The 22823-nt window shown below is 34.1% G+C and overlaps 2 protein-coding genes across 2 annotated transcripts in view; one reads left to right on the plus strand and one right to left on the minus strand.

Annotated features, from left to right (window-relative positions):
• The first annotated feature begins 1979 nt into the window (after window positions 1-1979).
• LOC123656975 (vacuolar protein sorting-associated protein 18 homolog) lies at window positions 1980-11424 on the plus strand. Its single transcript, XM_045592583.1, has 11 exons — window positions 1980-2088; window positions 2167-2445; window positions 2807-3138; window positions 4375-4422; window positions 4547-4858; window positions 4952-6174; window positions 6633-6802; window positions 7573-7724; window positions 7823-7888; window positions 9369-9534; window positions 10802-11424. The coding sequence occupies exons 2-11, from the start codon at window positions 2187-2189 to the stop codon at window positions 11035-11037; spliced, it is 2964 nt and encodes a 987-aa protein (XP_045448539.1). The 5' UTR covers window positions 1980-2088; window positions 2167-2186; the 3' UTR covers window positions 11038-11424.
• A 1542-nt stretch (window positions 11425-12966) lies between these two features.
• The window catches only part of LOC123656976 (BAG domain-containing protein Samui), a 33891-nt gene continuing 24034 nt past the window's right edge, over window positions 12967-22823 (minus strand). Inside the window, exons 2-3 of the mRNA XM_045592584.1 lie at window positions 15304-15448; window positions 12967-15109 (exon numbers count right to left, since the gene is read on the minus strand). Coding sequence (XP_045448540.1) covers window positions 13272-15109; window positions 15304-15448 — 1983 coding nt within the window. The 3' untranslated portion in view covers window positions 12967-13271. The remainder of the gene's footprint in view (window positions 15110-15303; window positions 15449-22823) is intronic.

The raw sequence follows: 22823 nt of genomic DNA on the forward strand, positions 1-22823 counted from the left end.
CCCCCGGTGGCGGGTTTCTCTATGCTCCATGGTCCGGCCGCTCTAAGAATGCGTTTCTGACAGATCGTGACAGACCGAGCGATGTAGCTTTGAACTGGCGTACAATTTACGGCAAAATTTTAAATATCTTTTAATTACCTTATTAACGAGTAATAAAATTAAAAATCGAATAATAATGCCAAATTACAGTAAATGTATTTATTTTGTGCTAAAATTATTACAATTACTTAATTAACAAATATAAAAACAATAGCTTTTAAAAGTCAATCCAAGTCAAACGGCGCTGTTTCAAGATTATGTCAACTGCTTGTTTTTGTAGTGATGTGACAAAAAACCGAGGCAATCGTCATCGAATATTTTTGTAATCTTAATATAATCTGTCAGTGTAATATAAAATTATAAATTATAACGTTATAATTTTATAATATATAATAGTTAATAATATAATAAAGCTGGTACGTCCAAACAAAACTTAAGAAAATTAGTGTCATAATATCAGTCAGATGAATAATAATTATTATGTTTGCAGGCAAACGAAAAAAACCGACTTCGATTTTATCGACGAGTACCTTCGCCTTGCCTACCTACCGCCACTTGTCGCCTACCGTCGACTTACTATCTGGCTACGGCAAGAATATAGCCACCCCTTCTCTTCCCGTTGGTTCGTAAGAGGCGACTAAGGGATAACAAGGTTCCACTACCACCTTGGAACTTAAAAAATCGACCGATGGCGGAATAGCCATCTAACCACTGGCTTTGAAACACACAGGCCGAAAACAGGCAGCAGTGTCTTAGGTGCGACAAAGCCAGCCCTGCGGTCACTAACCCGCCTGCCCAGCGTGGTGACTATGGGCAACACACATGATCCACGCATTTTTGGCGCGAAATTGTGGAGGCCTATGTCCAGCAGTGGACTGCAATTGGCTGGAATGATGATGATGATAATGATGATGACATGTGGGACGCCCTCAACAGCTTTCCCTCTCGAATAACTAATATTAGTTACAATCGATTCGATGAAAAGGAGAATGCAGTATTCTGCAAAAAGGAGAAAGGAGAAAAAGGAGAATTCTAAAAGGAGAATACTGCGCATTTTTAAAAAACCTCTAAAAAAGGTACCAGAATAGTTGAAAAGCGTGAAGTCTACTAAAATACTATCTCATTATAAGTGAACGCTATGTTTTTATGAGAAATAAATTCTTTAAATCTAAAATATTTATCTTGAACTGCCTAGGAAAAAATAATTTGAATTAATACAGTCACAGTTTTTCAATGTATAGACGAATATTTATTTGATAATTGATTTCATATCTGAATCGGAACGTAATAGTCACAACCATGTCAATGTTTGTGATTGTCAAATAAGTTGTAAGCAGTGTTGCCAACTTGGGGGATTTTCCTTTAAATCTAGGGATATTTTGCAAGTAACGGGAAAGTTTTAGTGGTTACATTTTTTAGGGTATTTTTTTGGGAATTTTTAATTTGCCAGAACGTAATATATTTTAATATAAAAAATGAATAAAAAATAACAATTCCTTAGTTATCAATTTTTAAAAGAACACATTCAATAAATAGTCGTTAGCAAGTATACAAAATTATTTTTTTTCTATTTTAAAACCCTTTGAAAAAAAAATGATTGTCTGTAAAGTTGGTTTACGGAGTACGGACCATGGTACGGACGATAGCTAACGTGACAACGTCATAACAAAACATCTCGAACGCATAATCAATCGAGCGAAAGAGAGATAGAACCAGCGTAAGCATGCAATGAGCGTAACGGGACAATAAGTCATCCTTTTTCGTGCATGGTGCCGGTGTTCATCGATTTTTTGGACGTTGTCACGTCAAAAATAATCTGAATGATTTTTAAACAATATCAGTTTTAGGTTTACGGGTTTTGCTAATTGTTTCACTTTTAAATGTGGGGATTTTTTTAAAATAATTAGGGAAAAGTTATTTCGAGAATTGGGAGCACTGGTTGTGGGAAAATTGTGGGATACGATTGTGATTGTGGTGAATCCCTATGTTATCAATTTGTTTATGAGAAATAGTTAAAAGTATTAAACTAGCTTTTACCTTTTAAGCGTAGTAAGTTTAAATACGATTTTAATAAAATACTTATAATTTATTTCAAAACGTGTTAAATGGCAGAATACTTTTTTACAGAACATTAATAATAAATCAAGATGACATCAATTTTTGATCAATATGAACAGGCCTCTCAGGTTTCACAGCGTTCTGTACCAGCCTCTGAACAGATGACGTCTTCTGGATATATCAATATGCAGTTAAATGATAACACACCTATGTTTTCCAAGCAGAAGATGAATTTTAATCCATCTGACTTGATAACTCACGTTGCTGTTTGCAGTGACTACTTAGTTCTTGCTATGGCTAATGGAAAGCTGTTTAGGCTTGATTTAAAAATGCCTGATCAACATGAAGGTAACAATACAAAGATGATTATCTTGAATCTTGTCTATACAGAGTGTGTTTACCTAACGAGTTTTAGTCAGTGGTTCATAAAATATTAATAATTATTCTAAAATTTAAAGTGACAGCACTAATGTCATTTCAATATATTCATGTTATTTTAATAATTATAATTTCATTACATTGTATCAAAAATTTAAATATAATCACTCATTTTAATTAGTCCTTATCAAAATAAAATCCTGTAACTAACAAATATATTTCAAATAATATAAATTGGTTTCAATATCAGATAGTGAGAATTAATAACTAACAGTAATAAGAAAGGACTAAAACTTTTATAAACTTTAAATTGATTGATTAAACTTTTTAGAAATACATTACTCAAAGTTTGTGCAACCAAATACAAAACTAACGTCCATATTCCTGGACCCTCTCGGCTACCATCTCCTCTTGGCCTTCACTCCAAGGAACAAGGATGGGAACCCTGAACTTGTATACTTACATCGTAAGAGCAGCAAGCTTAAGACAGTTACAAAATCTAGAAATTACGAAGTAACCGAAGTCGGTTGGAATTATGAAAATAAGTCGATAAACACAACTGGGCCCATATTACTTGGAACATCTCAAGGACATATATTAGAAACTGAATTAGAAGCTGACAGTGATAAAATGTTTACAGCCAGCCAGCAGTACTGGAGACAGGTATGCAATAACTTGTATGTTTAGAATACATAATATTGTGTTTGCTGGCAAACAAATAAAAAAAGACTTTAATTACATCGACAAGTAATACAACGTAGGTAGACGAAATAATAGTCAAGTAAATACGCATTATCAAAGTTTACTCTTACTCTTAAATGTGACCACATGATAAACATTGGCTTTCGATTAAATTAAAAACCATCAAAATTGTAAGTAACAATGGTAAAAAAGTGGTACACCTAGTAGAGTTGTGCGGATTTTCGAGGGTTTCCCTCGATTTCTCTGGAATCCCATTATCAGATCTTGGTTTCCTTATCATGGTACAACACTTAGAATATCTCCTTTCAAACAAAAAAGAATTTTCCAAATCGGTTCATAAACAACAAAGTTGTCCAAACATACATAAATATATATATACTAGCTGAACCGGCAATCGTTGTCTTGCCGCTAAACGCTATTAAAAATAGGGGTTGATGGTAGAGGGTTGAAAATTTAGGGTTGTATGTATTTTTTAATGTTGTATCATAAAAAAATAGAAATTAAAAATTTTGTCTAAAAAATAAAAAAATAAAAATTTTGGTGTGGACTACCCCTAACATTTAGAGGGATGAAAAATAGATTTTGGCCGATTGTCATAGATACGGGATAAGCACAAAAAATTTCATCAAAATCGGTCAAGCCGTTTCGGAGGAGTATGGCAACGAAAACTGTGACACAAGAATTTTATATATTAAGATATACGGTCGAATTGAGTAATCTTCTCCTTTTTTTAAGTCAGTTAATAGATGAAATACGTACCAATCGTAAATTGTAACTATAAAAAAGTCACGGACAATATGTTTAAAATAAAAGACTATTTAATTACTTATGTATGTGGAGACTTAGCTTATTTGGCTATTGACAACTTTATTTAGTGCAAAATTAAAAATAATGGATTACTACTTATATGATTTCAAAGTTAATTCTGTTTATATTTTAAAAGCTAGTCAACCTTTATAGAAAATAATATTATTGGAATCTTTAAGACTATGTTTCTCATTATTCATGCATATATAGATTTGTTCTTAATATGAATCTTGTATTATATTAATGTTGCAAGCTTCATAATCACAGGTACATCACACATGGTATATAATTATCCTATTTGATTTCTTAGTAATATTAGTAATGGTAGAAAAACAAAAGTTATAAAATGAATTTATATTTATGGTTTAAATGTGTTTTTATTTCCTCAAGCTGCCTAATTATCTGCCTTTATATGGAGGCAAGGAGATTGACGGTTTGGTAATATTGAAATTTCTATTTTTTTTTAAACTTTTTTTTTCAACGTTTTTATAGCTTCATTATTGTTTAGACTTTGGACAAAAATGGAATTTTATTTATTGTGGAAACCTTACTTATTTTGCAGATATTTGATATTGGTAAAGGTCAGGACACACCAATAACTGGGATCCAATTCCATAGAGTAGCAAACACAAGCAAGTACTTCATATTTGTTACAACACCAACAAGATTGTACCAGTTTATAGGACATGCTATGATAGCGGATGATAAACCATCCCTCCAGTCCATATTCCATACATATCTCACAACTCCAGAGACCGGTTTCCAGGAAATACCATCCACCTTAAAATATTCGAAACTTCAATTCTATTTTGATAAAACAAACACTCCTAAAACATTTGCTTGGTTGACAGAGCCTGGCATATTTTATGGACAAGTATGATTTTATTTAAAAATTATAATTCTTTAATTTCGTTTTTTTTTTTTTTTTTTTTAATTTAAATATTTAATTCACACTTTCTATTTACAGTTAGACCCAACGTCGCAACAAAATTCTAACTCACTTTTTACTCAAAGTGAACTCATTAACTATCCATCAAATGGTACTAACAGCAAAGATAATACACCACTCTCTTTCGTCCTAACAGAATTTCATGCGATTCTTATGTACCCTGATAGAGTTAAAGCTGTATCCCTGTTGAATCAAGAACTCGTCTATGAAGACAAATACTCCGAAGTTCATGGAAAATTAAAGAACATAGTAAAAGATCCGATAAGACGAACTATTTGGGCCGTCACAGGCAACGCTGTCTTTAGATACAAAGTCAGTCGAGAGGAGAGAAACGTATGGAGGATTTATTCGGACAAAGAACAATTCGATTTAGCAAAACAATATTGTCAAAATAATCCTGCTTTTATAGATATCATAAACGTGAAACAAGCGGAATTGCTTTTCACTAAAGGCGATTACGAGAAAAGCGCAGAAATTTACGCGGAAACACAAAGCAGTTTTGAAACAGTTTGCTTAAAGTTTTTGGAAGTGGAGCAAGTTAATGCGCTAAAAGTTTACTTAGGAAAGAGACTGAATGCTTTGGATGACGACAAAACTCTAATATCGATGATTGTGATTTGGATGACAGAGCTATATTTATCGCAGTTGGGGACAATGAGACGTACTGGTAAAGACGATTCACAGGAGTACCATCAAATTCAGAGTGATTTCGAAGTATTTTTACTTCAGCCAAAAGTAGTCAAGTGCATGCAGCATATAAAATCAGTGGTATATGACCTGATGTCCTCCCATGGAGATAAACAGAACCTTATTAAATTGACAGTAATCAATGAGGACTATGAAAATGTAGTCGCCCAAAACATTTACAAGAAATCGTACATGGAAGCTTTAAAAATGCTGACGACTTTGAAGAAATCTGATTTGTTTTACCAATTCGCGCCATCTCTACTGGAGGAAATACCCAAGCAGACGATTAACGCTCTAATCGCTCAAGGACCTCTACTAAGCCCTTCAAAATTATTACCAGCATTTCTTTCTTGTAAGAACGATGAAGTCCATATTACTGAAATTATAAGATATTTGGAGTTCATGCTTCAAAATTACAACGTTAAAGATCGAGCGATACATAATTACTTGTTGACATTGTATGTGGAAAACGACCAGCAAGCTTTAATGAGATATCTTGCAAGACAGGGTCAAGAATTGACAATGGTCAATTATGATGTTCATTATGCTTTGAGGTAAGTTTTGTTTTTTAGCTGCACTAACAAAATGTGCATCACTTATGCGTTTGTGTTTGTTAATATTTGGTTATATTGGCTTATATGTGTGTTATTTATAACTTATTACATGACAACAATCTATCATGAACGCTGGATCATCTAAAACCTTTTACATTTTCTTATTTCCATATCTACTGAAGTTTTGAAGGCAATAAAAGAACGATATAATTCTAAAGATTCTTTGAGTCATTTTCGAATATGAACCAAATGAATAATGTATTATTTTCATAGGAGTTGCATGTAACGTATTTTCTACTGCTGTTTTAGATCCCATGTAAACATTTGTGATACATGATATATAAATATATAAATATCAGTCTTTTGACTTCCATGCATTGGCTAGCAAAAATTTGAATAGCGTTAAGCCCTTCTTTAGCATAAGCTTTTCTATTGTACAAATAAATAAATAATTACAGGCTATGTAGAGAGAAAGGTCTCTCCGAGGCATGTGTGAAGCTGTCAGCTCTACTAGGCTTGTGGGAGTCAGCGGCTGAATTAGCATTAGAATTGGATTTATCTTTAGCGAAAAGTCTCGCAGATATGCCAGATGATATAAGCTTGCAAAGGCGATTATGGCTGGGCATTGGTAAGACAGTGAAATAGATGGTGTTTTAAGGAAGTTTCTAATCACCTGTATAAATCTTTGCCCGGGTTACCAATCTAGATCCCATAAAAGTTGTTGTTCTTACTAGTTTCTTTGTTAGCTTTGTTGTGACCTTCGTGGTACATCCATAGGTAATAGAAAATTTAATAATTCTTATAACAAACATTTTTTAATATCATATCAAAAATCAACCGTTCCAGCGGGAATCGAACCTGCATCTCCGACTGACCGTGTCGGTGCTCTAGCCAATCAAGCTATGGAACGATGTATCCACTAGATCGAAATTTTTTGATATGATATTAAAAAAATGTTTAGAATTTCCTAATGTTGTAACACAAACACACGTACAAATTCTTATTTTTTTTTAACATATTGTCCGTGACTTTTTATGGTTACAATTTACGATTGGTACATATTTCATTTACATTTTGATTTCATTACATTACATACTTTCCATATTTTTTTATCTAATAAAAAATAAAATAAAATATAAATACTTTATATAGAAAATATTCCCATAGTATGTGACCCTTTATACAATTTTTAACGACCCACCTTGGTGACCACCGGTAGTATTGGCCAAGACCCTCTCCTTCGTGTTTTCACGTAGTAATCCAGAAGTATGGCAAAAATAAAAATAATTTTTACACACGTCATGTAGTATGGGTACGTTCCTTTATTCAGTCAGTAACTTCAGTTTTGTTGTAATGAATATTAATAATTATTAAATTAACAGTATGGAAATATTTTAGCTGAACATGTTATAACGAAGAATCAAGATATAAAAGAAGCAATGAGTCTGCTCGAGGAGTGTCCCCTTATTAAAATAGAAGATATCCTGCCGTTCTTCAGCGACGTCGTTACTATTGATCACTTTAGGGAACCAATTTGTCAATCTTTGCAGGTAGAACTATTTATTTAATAAAATATTTTTAAACCTAATATTTCAAATAAGTTAATTTTTTGTGTACCGTTTTTTTTATTTTTTTATTTTTATTTTAGGAATACAACAATCAAATAGAGGAGTTAAAAGCTGAAATGGAAGATGCCACAAAATCGGCTGAATATGTAAGTTCTAATCCTCATAACTGGATATACAGAGAATGCTTAACGTCTCATTATTTTTGACACATACTACGGTAATATTGCTACTTTGAAGAAAATATAAATTGATGACAAAATGCACCTCTGACTCCTTTTTGGTCCTTAAATATTGCTTGTAAAGCTGATCACATGCTATAACAATTTTCTGTTAGAATTATATTGACGTAATCAGATGGCACCATTGCCCTTAGTCTCCGTTAGTTAGTGTGAAACAGACACTGTGTCGCCTAGGACGCTCTTTAGGAAAACGCAGAGTTGCCTAAGCTCTGCGCCACCCTCTCGACCTCACTGGCTAGGTCCACAGGAACGACGAGTGCAGCCAGTTCGGCTGCAGGGGTCTTTCGCGTTTTAGAGCTATGCCATGAATGCTTGACGTAGACCCCATTCCGGGTTTCAAATGAAATTTTTCTTCTCCAGGACCCTGATGATTTTGAGCCAGGTTTATCCCTCGGTCGTTTTTTACGACCCCCACGGGAAGAAAAGGGGTGGTGCTATTCTACTTGGGCGACCACACACGTCATAATCAGATTACATTTAAAAAATTTACATTGATTGTTTTGTAAAATTATTTTTAGTCTAAAAGTGCGAGGAGTTCTAATCCACGTTAGAATTTCTCTAAAAGAAATGTTTTTATTTACCGTTTATAAGATACGATTTTTGAGTAAACCTCATATCTTTAATTGATGCACTTTTTGTTTTTACGATTTATTATTTTTGATATACGAAAAATTTCAGTAAAAAATTGTTTTCTCTTAACATAAAAGTTTAGTGGCTAAATAACTTTGAATTTACGGGTTTAACGCAACTGCGCCAACGCACCGTCACTTGTGTAAACCCTATTGTACTTGTTTGTATTCACTTCAGCCTATCAGTCTACTGCTGGACATGGCCTCCACAAGTTCGCGCCGAAAATGGCGTAAACTCACGTGTTTTGCCCATAGTCACCACGCCGGGCCGGCGGGTTGGTGACCGGTCGTTTTACTAGACCGAGTAACTTGTTTCTATTATTGTACTCTAATTATCTGGTGGTCTCTGTACGCCTGGCATCTCTCTCTGCTAGATCGACGATTTGACGCTTGTCGAATTCGCTAAATCGTCGACTAAAGCTGTAGCTTAGTTCGTGCTCGTGAGTCGTCACAGTTGAGGTTTTTTTTTTTTATATCAGTAAGTCGGCAAACCAGCGTACGGCTCACCTGATGGTAAGAGATTACCGTAGCTTACCAGCCAGCAACACCAGAGGCATCGCAAGCGCGTTGCCGACCCAATCCCCCCAGGAGCTCTGGTCACCTTACTCACCAACAGGAACACAATACTGCTTGAAAACAGTATTATTTCGCTGTGATCTTCTGTAAAGTCGAGGTACTACCCCAGTCGGGCTGCTCCAGATCTCGAGCAGGAAATTCCTGCTGTGGCCTACCTCAGTTGAAAGTGTAGAGTGCGGCAGGTGCGCGGCGAGATCCAGTCGTTCCGCGCGCGCGCCGTGCTGGTGGGCGTGGCGGACGCGTGCTGCCTGTGCGACATCGCGCTGCTGCTGCGGCCCTTCTACCTGTTCCCCTGCGGACACCGCTTCCACGGCGACTGCCTGCTGGCCGAGGCGCAGCCCGCCCTAGGTACGTGAACCCTGTCGTACAGGTATTCAGGGGAAAGAGGAGTTGTTACTTTAAGCCAACTTTTCAGGAGAACCATTTTAAGGTCAAGTTTTAAGGAATTACGAAATAACAAAAAATGTATATAAGCTTTTTATTTATATGGTATATTATTTTAATAACATTTTTTTACGTTTTTTTTTTGTTTGTTAAAATGAAACTATTTAAATACGCTTCTAAAAGAAAGGAGGAAAAATGTTCCTCTTTGCGTCTATTTCCAAAACGGTTTTTTAGGAACGTGAATTGAACGTGAAAACTCGCGGATTTTTCAAAAACACTGTGACAACTCCCTTTTTCTGGTCCTTCAATTGCAATTTTAGTGGTAGTAAATTTTATGTAATAAAATAAAAGTAAATATCTTGCTAAAAATTTCTAATAGTACCCGCACCCTTACAGAAGTTCACAGCTAAATAACCTACTCTTAAGAAGTGTTATTCACGAGATTAGTAAGATAGCCAGAGCTCCGGGAGTGTTGGGATAAAGGTCGCCGACTCTAATCCCGCCGACTGTCGGCAACACGTAGGAAGAAATTCGTAATAGAGAAATTACTATGAATTGTAAATCCTGAGAATTTTTAATAGTAATAAAATCTTAAAAACTAAGGTCGATATAAAAATTAATAATTCTGATATTTTCCAAGTTAGCTTAGACATGTGTCTGCTATATCTGGCTGATTACTATCTGTCAGAACTGTTGGCGTTATACAGTCTTTAATACGGCTTACCTGATGATAAGCGATTACCGTAGCTTAAAGACGTCTGCATCACCAGAAGCATCGCAAGCGCGCTGCCGTCCCTATCCCCTACTCTACCCAGGAGCTCTGGTCACCTTACTCACAAACAAGAAACAAAACTGCTGAAAATAATACTATTTAGCTGTGATCTTCTGTAAAAGGTCGAGGTACTCCACTAGTCGGGCTGCTCCATATTTTGAGTAGGATATATCTTGCTGTGCCCTATCTCAGTTGCTCTAATAACATTGCCTTGGACGTATAGAAGGAGATATACACATGTGTCTGCTACATTTGTAAGATCATCTGCTAAAATTACAAATTAGAAAAATAACGAGAAAAACGTTGCAGATATGTTTATGGCAAAACTCAAATCACTAAAATTCAGAGGAAATAAGTAAAAAAATATCAAAGGAATACATACATACATATTTTAAGTTTTATATACCTAGCAGTAAATTATTTTTAAATACAATAATTAGAATAATATTTATCTATCAGCTCCAGCGCGTCGAAAGAAACTTACAGATCTCCAGCGGCAGCTCGCCGTGCTGTCGAACATCGAACTGTCCACGGTGACGTCGAGTGGGCTGCCCCTTAGAGAAGTATTGAGGAATGAAGTGGACGACATTGTGGCCAACGAGTGTATCTTCTGCGGCGAATATATGATCGCTTGCATCGACAAGCCGTTCATCGCTAATGAAGACTGGGACCGAGTCATGAAGGAATGGGAATGAATGAATTATTGAATAAAGATAACCAGTAAAATGGGAGTTTACGATTGAACTCATTCCTAGTGATTGTTCGCATGGGAGTGTTTTAGTATTGACTGATTTTTTTATTATTTTAAATTAGCTTCCAAAGAGAACTGTGGATATCTTAACACTGAACATTTGAATTTTATAAATACTAGATATATGATGGGATAGGCTTGCGTTGGACCACTATTTCACCTGATGCTGATATCAAGTGAAAATGCGGTCTAGGATGGAGCACGCATACCTAGAAGTAACCTCGTGACTTAAAGATCCCCAGGAACTATTTCATATTGAAAGTTTGCCCATTTGTTACTTCAAAAATACATGATTATCTATACTTCATAATAAAGCTAAATAGTTAACTCGTCTGTTTGTTTGACTGGACTAGCGTAATTATTCCAATTTAAATATTAATTAAAATATTTTATAATAAAATTATACAGGATCTATCTGTATAATAAACGACTTATAGGAATGCTGCAACTGAAGTATTCTGAATACCAAATAACCATTCGGAGGCCGAATAACTAATCGAATATCGAGTAATCATTTGTATGTTGTATAATTTTGCAAACACCGTATTTTGATTAATCAACAATCATTTGCATAATCTATATAAATAAAAATGAATCCCTAAACCGTTGTTGGTGCTGATCGCAAAACTCCGGAAAGATGATCAATTGCCGATTTTTTTGCGACTTTTCTAATACTTTGTAGAAATTCCTATGGAAAAAAGAGTATAGCAGGATAGGTTCCTAGGAAAAATTAGGTGAAATTTTGACTATAAAACCACCGTCTCAAGAGAAACGTTTACCTCAGCTATCACAGCTCTGCATAAGCTAGTTTTTTTTTTTTAAATAAAACCATTAATCGAAATTTGAACAAAAAAATCTTACAACCTAACTTGTACGTGTATATTTTTTTTAGAAACACTAGATACACTAAAGAGGCATTAAATAAGGTATTTTTAAGTCTCGGTAATTTATCGAAATAACACAAATTAAATTTTTTTGATTTAATAATCTCACATATTTGAAGATACTATCACAATTTTTTATAACAGCAGGTGAGGCAGTCGGGGGATTGTGATATTTCGATAAATCAATGACTGGAAATACGTAAAAAAATGCCTTATTTAATGCTTCTTTGGTATATCTAGTTTCTAAAAAAGTCAACATATAAACATTTTGTTGTAAGAGAATACCTTAGTTAATTATTATCGTAAAAGAATATTTTAATTATTCTGCTACATATACTTTTTGACAAAATTGCGTAAAAAATTAAAAATAAAAAATTTACCGATTATTTCAACATTGCCGTTTGTATTATTATCATATATATATATATATATATATATATATATATATATATATATGATAATAAGTTGTATTTATTCAAAAAGCCTTTACAATTAGTTATTAACCAGCACTCCATAACAAAGTTATCTACACTAAGGTATATCATTGTATTGTCTAAAGAATAAGGTACTCAGTGAAAGAACTTTGGTGTATATTTTGACAGAATTTTGTATAATGTATCTAAAATCCTAACACATACTTAGTAATCATAAATTGTCTCATCATTTATATATTATTTCAATTATCGTTATATTTTTACGAACCAATGAAATTTTCTCACGTTAGCATATACGTATTCATATTTTATTAATTATAATTATTATTTGATCTTGTTTAGTTTAAGTTGATAATAAATCGTTAAAAAGTATGCTGTGATTCTATGCATAATTTATAAATATCCTATTGTATTAAAATGTAATCTATGAATATAATATATAGATATTTCCTTATTAATTTCCTTTTACTTGAAAAAAATTATTAATATTAAAAAGATTTTTTCATTTATAAAATGAACATTTATTTTATATGGGTATATTAATGAAACCAAAACTATGGATTCATACATTTATTGAGAAAATTGTGTTATCAAGTAATGATAAACAATAAATTAATTTAAATATTAGGATTTTAAATTAGAGGACCGTTTCAAATCCTAGATTACATACATCGTGTCTAATTCATTGTTGCAAAATTAAAAACATAAAATGTACAAACGTAAACAATAATATGTGGCAACACCAGTGTTAGATAGCACAAAGGCACAAACAAATAACATGAAGAAGGAAAGGCAAGTCGTAGGCCGCGTGCGGCGGTATCTAACCGTGATTCTAAGCAATTTACTATTTCAAACTATATTTATTGACTAGCAGCACCGTCTACGTCCATCGCCTGCGAATCTGTTTTATTTGCATCACCCTTAGCATTAGTATCAACCTGCATCACATCTGCCTTTTCATCTTTATTATCTACACTCTTATCAACTATTGTCTCAGTATTTAAATTATCTTTTTTTTCAGTTACTTCATTTTTATCTGCAACTTCTTTTTTGTCTTCCGTTTTATTATCTTTAGATTCTTCGTTCTTATTTACACCTTCTTTTTTGTTGTCCTTAGAGGCATCTTTCTTATCTTTGCTTTTGTCTCGCTTTTTTACAGTTTTTTTGGGACTTTTCTTTTCGTTACTTTCTGGTACTTTTTGTGATTCAAGAGGTGGTTCTATAGTTACGTCTGAAGCTTTGGTCTCCTCGGGTCGCGTATCAGCTATAATTGGCTGTGCCGAGTCTTTATTTACTTCTTCACATGCCTGTACATCTTCTTTCTTAATATCTTCAGAATTTTGCTCTTTAATGTTTTCCTCAGTTTTTTGTACGGATACTGGTGTCGTAGTTTGTTGGTCTTGTTCTGTATGTGACTCCACTTTTTCTTCTTCTTTGGTTGCTTCATTCATTTCTACATCACCATTTTGTACACTTTCTTGTGTAGATTCTGCTTTTTCACTATCCGGATTTTGCATCTCTATATCTTGAGGTTGCAGTGAAGTAACACCTTTATCAGCTTTGGCCTCCAAAACGGCTATACACTTCTGAATACACTTTATAGCTTCTTTCCTCGCCAGCCTTATATTTTCTTTTCCATCTGTTTCGATATTATCTAATTTAATCAGATTTCTAGTCAACATCTCGTCTAGATATAAGTATTTTTTGTCTTTTTTTGTACCTTTGAAGTTTTCGACATCCGTCATAAGATTGAGGACGTCGGTCTGAATACTAAGGATTTGGGTTATAGGATCGTTAGCTGACGGTGCCGGTTGCGGGGGAGGCTGCGGCGCTTGGGGTGGCGCCTGGCTCTGCGACGGGTGCTGCGGAGCCGCGGTCTGCGGGGGCTGCTTCTGCTGCGGGGACGGCTGCTTCTGTTGTGGAGGCTGCTTCTGCTGCGGTTTGGACGGAGTTTCCGCTCTCGGCGGTTCTTGATAGGTTTGAGGCTTAGGTGATTGAGATCGCTGCGGAGATGCACCCCTCGCAAAAGCTTGTGGGTACATCTTCTGTTTTGTGAACGGCTGAGGTCCTTGTTTGAAGAAAGGTCTGTCAAAACTCTTGGCGAAAGGAAAACCTACTGGGCCATCGTCGGCGAAGTACTGTTCCCTATCGATATGTGGCTGCGGTGGTGGTACATAGGTGGGCTTCGGGTCCGCGAAATGAGTTCCATGGTCGACAGACTTATTAATTACTGGTTCGTCTCTACCTTCCACGAAGATCGGTATGTGCCTGACGTTGGAGGATTGCTCGGGCTGATGTTGTGGCTGCTGGTGTTCCTGGTGGTTCTGTCCACTCATTTTGTTGCTATTTTGATTTACTGAACGATGATCAGGGGGCGCGGACATAGACCTGTGTGCCCTATCGTCTGCATCAACCACACTGGGATCGGCTGGGCTCTTCTGTCCTAAATCGACAGTGTTCCTCAAACCGTATTGTGGTAGTGGAGTCGGGTCGACGTGTGAATGTTCCGTGTCCTGTTCAGTCTGTGTCGCTGCAGTCTGTTGCTGAGGCGAATGTGGCTGTGGCGATGATGGCTGCTGAAACGGTTCCTCTCTAGAACCGAACCGTCGGTTCCAATGTGAAGGAAAGTGTTCCCTAAATTCTGGCGGAATATCGTCGAAAGGAAATCTGTCGAAACCTCCGAAACTATCTGTGGAATCTGCAACAAAAGAAATTATTTGTTATTTATTACACAGCGTTAACAAATTATCTTTTCTGCCGTATTTATTTATATTTATAGTAATATTAAAGAACGAATGGTATATGACGCTCAAAATATTCGTAAAATAAAAGTTAGCTTCTACAAAAACTCTAATGTATTTATTTGCTTATTTTTAATAATAAATCACACACCGTCAATTCCGTCCTGGCTGGACGGACGTCGCTTCCTGGCCCAGGTAGCGGGCCGCTGTCGCAATCGCGCCGCTATGTCCGGGTGGCGCGCCGCGAGTTCGCTCCACGCGCCTGAACCCTCCTCCTCATCAAATGGGAAACCGCGCTGTTGACAAAAACAAAACTTTTCAAAATTTTATGATAATAGGTCCATACTTTAAACTACATTGAAAGTTCAGCTTGAATTATATTTATTGCTTTTGTTGTGTGTTTTAAATTGTAAATGTTTGGATTCAAAAAAGGCTAATAATATTAATTAAACGAAAAACGCAATTCATTAACAAAACGTGTTAAGTTTATACATATTATTAAAAAAAAAAGTTAAGTTACTTAAAATAAATATAAAAATATGCTGACAAGAATAACTGAACGTTTAAATTCTGCATATTTTAATATTTATGAATAGTTAATTGCCTTGGACTTTGTATTTAGGAAAATAAGATTACATGAAATATCAATGATAGCGGAGCGAATGAAAACGATATCGTGCGCCAGTAAGTCATTTGCGTTGCGAAGAACTTTCCATATTTGGCAGAAGAGGTCGTACAACGACCTTCCTAGTCTAGACTTCTGCGTTACGCTATCATTTCAATACCGTCGTAAGTATATTTCGATGAAAAATATTCGATTCGTAAAGAAATCTGTTAATATGCCGGTTCACGGTGGGGTATAATCAAATATCATTGCCAATAATTTTATTACGACAGGGACGGTTGGTAAAAGCGAAATTATACACTGAACGATTTAATTTATACTCAGTGTCGTCGATAAACATTGATCAGTTTAAAATTCGTTGAACTGGCGACCTTCGATTAAACGGTCGTTTGCGTTTAACATGTTATTAAAAATGTATACGGAGATGGAGAAGATAGCATATGGAATTGATACTCGTTTTATTTATTTATTGCGTTTATTATTATTAATTTGCAGTTCCGCATTTGTTCGTCCATTGGACAGTATTTGACGACGACAACGACGACGTGTTTCATATTTCGTGTTAAATAAAAAATTTAAATAAATCACAAACACACACACACATATATATATATATATATTGTGTATACATTAGATACACATACCAACGCAATGAGACATAAGACACAAATCTCTGATTATACTTATATGGTTACATCTCATACGGGATGTATGTAATGTTTATAGCCTGTATTCTTCTAGAACAAATAGACTTTTAAATTAATACCAATAACAAAAATAATATTTTCAAAAGTTAAGCCTAAAATTCAAAGCGAATAATATGTAAAGGTGTATTTACAGTTACATGGAACTGTATTCTTGTGTTATATCACTTTGGCAACAAACAAAGGTGCTATTAGTCAACCAGAATAAAATTGGAATTATAAAGAAAATTAGTCATTTTCTATCGTTGTTTGAAAACAACCACATGCATGACAATACTGTTTGGAATTAATTCATTCGTTTTGTTCGACAGCTTTAAAGTGTAAAAATAGCACAGATCATGTCGCCAATCACGTAGGTTTAAGAGTAGATAGATACACAAAGTAAATTGATCATTTTACAATGACCACATTATACAATGATGTATAATTATGTTCACAATAATAATTACTAATTGAACGTTTACTACCGATTCTCGGGGCGCCTTTGTTCTTAATTCATTTCCGTGACACAACCATTATCAAGTTTAATGAAGCGGTTTATTGTTTTTGTTATTGCATTTGAGGGTTAATTTATTTGTATAATTAGATGACAAATAACAAAAAAAAATATTTTCTTATGTTAACAATTATTTATACGCCTATGTATTTATTTAATTTTCAAATTTAACTGCCTAATCAAATATTATAGAGCTAACTAACTGACCTGGCAAACGTTGTTCGAATCGAATAGACACCATTAGTATCTAGCGGCCTAAATTATATGTATAACGGTATAAAAAAAAGTAAAAATTGCCTACGTCCTATTCTCATACCTAATAAATATACGCAAAAAAAAATCATAAAAAACGGTCGTCGTTTCAGAAGAGTTTTGTAACAAACAACTAGCTGACCTGGCGAACTTTACACTGCCTTATAAAATTTTTTTTCGTGAATATATAACGAGATAAAATATAGCCTATATTTTAAGTTGGAAAAAGTTACATATCTGTTCAAAATTTCGTTAAAATCGATCTAGTAGTTTCGGAGATTAGCCCGGACGAACATCGTGATATGAAAGTTTTATACATGTATATACAATATTTCAAGAAATTCTTTTGTAGTCTCGACGTAAAAAATACAATCACATAAAATTAATGTAGAAATGTAAAAAAATCATTTTGTATTTTCACACTTTTAACATGGATGAAACCGGCGGGACGATGCCAGTTAACGCTTAAAAAATCTGACGAATGTGTATAAAAAAAAAATAAAGTAACTTAGTATAGATAGGTCAGTTATTCCCTGAAACTAACTTTTTAGTCAAAGAACGAAAACGCGCTAAGGTTTAGGCGTAGTCAGATTACAGTTTACTTATTTGCATTTGACGCCTGTTCATTCCTATTTTCATTATTCAGTCTACAAACATCCAGGGGGTATTGACCAAAAATGTCAACAAACCTGACAAGTTACAGAACTCAAAGAGAAAAGACTGCGCGGTATGCCTAGTTGTAATACATTTAGTGTTGCACATGTTATAAATTATGTATAATCTAATCTGTTTACAAAATTATAATTTAAACAAAAAAAATTGACACAAAGACTTTTGACACATTACGATATATTCGTGGCCGTGAGAGATTATACTAATGACCTGCCCTGCTTTCACAGGTTTTAATGGTTATTCAATGTGACGTCATGAGTAAATTGTAATTATATTATGTCATTTAATCATGAAATTAAAAAAAAAAAACTTAACAAATACCTCAGTAGGCTAAAAACGATGTATAAGAGTCCCGAAACATACAAACATTTGTATGAAAAACATTGTACGATGGATTATAGATCGAACACGCGACCGCTAGCGCAACACATTTTCCATGTCTCGTCGCTGACATAATAATAATTATTTATGACAGCAACGAGAGACACATTACATAGACGGACAACAAATAACTTTATTCTTTACTACTAATAATAATCATAAGAATAAATTGAAAATCTAATAAGAAATATAATTTACAGGAGGACAAAGAGCTATTCATATTGGATTAGGTATATGTTAGTTATACTAGTTGACTCGGCAAACGTTGTTTTGGCGCTAAACGCTATTTAAAAATAGGGGTTGGTGGTAGAAGGGGGAAAATTTAGGGTTGTATATATTTTTTAACGCCAACTCATACTAAAATAAATAATTTATCTATAAATTAAAAAAAAAATTGGGGTAGACTACCCTTAACATTTAGGGGGATGAAAAATAGATTTTGTTCGATTCTCAGACCTACCCAATATGCACACAAAATTTCATGAGAATCGGTCAAGCCGTTTCGGAGGAGTTTAACTACAAACACCGCGACACGAGAATTTTATATATTAGATTATTTTCCTTTTACTTTTTAGAGGGTATTATTCAGGCTAACGACTCGTGGGCGTATTGCCATTGAATTCGACAAGGAAAAATATTTGTAATATGCATGTATGAGCTGTAATAAAATATACAAAATTAATGATAAAAATATTGTTTCAATGCATTCATAATTATTAACGATTATAGTCGTTGGAAGGAATCCGTGGTAATCCTTATCACAGTTTTATATTATTGGTAGGTTGGATATACAACAATCATAGTACTACTTACATCACATACACATACACATTACAGTAAGTATTCCTTTAGTATTATAGTTTACTAAAATGTAAAACTAAAATCGAAACCAAATAGTTAATAAGCTATTATATAACCCACGCCTGAACTTTCCCAAAGGTTACTTAACATCACGTTCTAAAGATTAAAACTCGATTTCATGTTGTGATTATTTAATCGTTTTATCGAGAATGACATCACCGCGTGTGGGAGATACTGAGCTGCGTCAGAGCTGGATAAACAAAAAAATAAAATAAATGTTATGAAGATTTTGCCGACAAAAAAGGTTTTTTTACAGTTGTTTAGAACACCGTCAATTAAATTATATACAGAGGTGGACTGTGTACAGTTTATTACTTTATGAGATGACACGTACTCAGCTATCGACTACTAGTTGCGTAATTATAAATAAATAAATAAAAGAAATATTATATTAGTCTCCACAACTGAAAAGAGTATTACCAATATAAGGTATGCATGTCTGATATAAATGTTCAATTTACGTACTGCCGACTGTGTAATTAAGCAAAAGATATAACAACATAGATTCCGCGATTGAAAACGTTTAAGTAATATCAAGAATAACCAATGTTCGGCCAATGTCAAGTTTTAACATTTGAGACAATATTTCAATTAAGTATAGTAATAAATTTAAAAAAGATAGTGAAAAAATGTCTATTCAAAAATGTTTAAGCATCAAAAATGTTTAATTCTGAATAACATTACTTAATACACGGTGTATAAAACCGAAGTCATTGGCCGACAAATAACATAGCAATTTCGCATCGACATCACAACGCGAAGATATCTAATATAATAAAAAATTAAAACTAATGACTAAACGACGAGACGAGATAAGTTTTGCACGTTAGCACTATGTTTAATATCAGAGTTTTAAAATCTTTAACGAGTATAGGTAATGTATTCCAATTGTCAGTTTGGTATTTTAATATAAAGATAGGGATCTTAGGGAGGGACCTACAAGAAAGCAAAATATCTAAGTCGGTATAACATTTTCTTTATAATTCACAACTAATATATATATATATATTCATGTCGAAATATTTAAATATTAATAAATTAAAACCGAGAAGGACGTTACATTACAATACATACGACATCGTATAGCGAGTGATAACTTTATTGTTAATTGTGAGAACGTAAAAAATAATCGAATTATAAACTAAAAGGAGAGATCAATTATCATTTGTCTTCGTCTCTGTCAATGTAATGAGGTTAATAAGAAAACGACAGGCTACGCTTTTTATGGTGCTAGTTACATATCCGGCGGTGTTTGCTCGCAAAAGAAAAAAAACCAACTTTAATTAATTAGATCAACAATTAATATAACGTAGGTAGACGAAAAAGTAGTCGAGTAAATACGCATTATTAAAGATAACTCAAATAGTACTCGGTTCGATAGAAATCGGTTCTGCCATGGAAAAGTTTTGAGGTAACATACGTTTAATGACGCCGCGTTGGCACAACGGTTACAGCCATGGATTGTACCTGTTGCGCTGGCGGTTGCGGGTTCGATCCCCGCACATGACAAACATTTGTATTGGCCATACAGGTGTTTGCTGTGGTCTGGGTGTGTGTGTGCAGTCCTTGTAAGTCTCCCCACCGTGCCTCGGAGAGCACGTTAAGCCGTCGGTCCCGGTTGTTATCATGTACACCTGATAGCGATCGTTACTCAAAGTAGGGAATATATCCGCCAACCCGCATTGGAGCAGCATGGTGGATTAAGCTCTGATCCTTCTCCTACATGGGGAAAGAGGCCTATGCCCAGCAGTGGGATATTACAGGCTGAAGCGTATATACGTTTAAAAAATGCAGTCGAATTGAGAACCTCCTCTTTTTTTTTGGAAGTCGGTTAATAAAGTATTAATCTCGAATGATTTCTCGTTGTCACACCGTATTTGCATCGTACACGTAGGCGACGTGACGCACTACAAACGGACCGTTCGCAGCCGATATTTTACCTTCTAAGCTAAACGGCGCTGACATCATCGGCTAAAGTTAGACAAATGTTTACTTAAAACGTAAATCCTCGTTTTAGCGTTCCGAAGCTGGTGTTCGTGGACGAATCCGTGAACTTGTCCAATGCTACATGTAAAATCTTTGTAATTTATATATTTAGCGTTCGCTGGATACCTACTTAAATGTAGTATAAGTATATATGTAGTATAAGTCAAGAGTAATTTTAATATTTCGTAATTTATTGCTTTCGATTTTATAGATTTACTACTTATGTTTTTGCAAATAGGTATACCGAAATTAACGTGTCCAACACTTTCCCAATACTTTTCTTTTAACTCTTATAAATTTTTCTATTTATTATATGTTATATTATTTTTCTATTAACATTTTATTAAGCTACACCTATATTCTAGTATGCAATAGGAAATGTCCAGGTCGTTGAATAAACAATTGTTTCAAAAATGGCCTTCTAAAAACTACGATTTTTTTTAAATTATTAAATAATTTGAAGGTAAACTTTTTAATTTAAACAGAAAGGAAGTTAAGCTTGAATTTTATTTTAACAGTTCAACTTAATTCTTTTTTATTTTTTAAACACAAGTGTATTTTTCATAAGTCTTGCTTTGTTTGTCTAGATATAAATGTCAATCACATAAAATGAACGAAAAACAATTAAAGTTTATTTTAATAATAAACTTTGGAAGAAAGATGGACTAAGAAGGGGTTCTGCGAAATATTAAACGATGAAAAAAAAGCTTCTCAATATTTTATTAACCAGAGAATACGCAATGATTGTGGATTGAACCGTTCTCTACATATAAGACCAATACCTATATATCAACCATCAGTTCAAAATAAACTTCCAAATAACACAAAACAGTTCCGTAGTAATCAAACCGAAACTACAACAGAAGCGGCGCCTTCCTATCGATATTGTATTTAGAGCAGCACTTAAAATGTTAAATTACGCAGACGCGGAATTATCTTCAACAGAAGGGCCTATAAGTGAACGTATAAGTAAGGATGTTATCAAGAGATTTAATATGGTTATCGAGGAAGGAAATTTTCAGCATTACTTCAAGATTGTTTCTATGTGACTACATGCTATCATAATATAACAAATGCCGTGTAAATTAGCGTAGAAAATTAGGAAATTATAATTTTTATACAAGACCGAAAATGCGAAGAAAAGTACATTATTAATACAAGTTTTATAATTGTGTATTTTTTTTTTCTTAAATAGAATTATTGATAACCAAGATCATGTCATTTTATTTAGGTTTCAAAAACTAGTTTTCTGGTAAATTTCATTATTTTTTTCATTTAAAGCTAGGTATTTATTACGAAAAATACTTTTTCAAAGTTTTTCTTTACTTTACGAATTGTAAGAATTGTTTAAAAAAATCGAGTGTGCTAACACACGAGTGAAATAAAACTTACGAAACGTAACTCTCTTTCTGTCTTCTCTAACTCATCTCCCTCTCAACTTTCGTTAGCCTCGCCGGATCACACTTTTCGTAACACTTTTGTCACGCATTTCACGCATTCCCAGCTTACTCCCCAAGTCAAACGTGCGTAAAGAAGTTTTACTTCAATTTAACTAAACAGGGTTGACCCTATTCCCTATTTCTCTCTCCTCGGAATATTAATAAGTTTAAGGTGGTAAAAAGTAGCACATCTATGTCATCTCCACGCCCTCGTCCCCCTGAGGTCACGTCCGTAGAAAACAACATTTTATTGAA

This window comes from Melitaea cinxia, chromosome 10, assembly GCF_905220565.1.
Source record: "Melitaea cinxia chromosome 10, ilMelCinx1.1, whole genome shotgun sequence".
Taxonomy (NCBI): Eukaryota; Metazoa; Arthropoda; class Insecta; order Lepidoptera; family Nymphalidae; genus Melitaea; species Melitaea cinxia.

What these genes read in the sequence shown, in the direction of transcription:
- LOC123656975 (XM_045592583.1), top strand. Translation starts at nt 2,187, where the DNA reads ATGACATCAATTTTTGATCAATATGAACAGGCCTCTCAGGTTTCACAG. An exon ending in GCCAGCAGTACTGGAGACAG is followed by an intron (nt 3,139 to 4,374) that starts GTATGCAATAAC and finishes TATTTCCTCAAG; the next exon opens with CTGCCTAATTATCTGCCTTT. An exon ending in CCACAAAATCGGCTGAATAT is followed by an intron (nt 7,889 to 9,368) that starts GTAAGTTCTAAT and finishes AGAGTGCGGCAG; the next exon opens with GTGCGCGGCGAGATCCAGTC.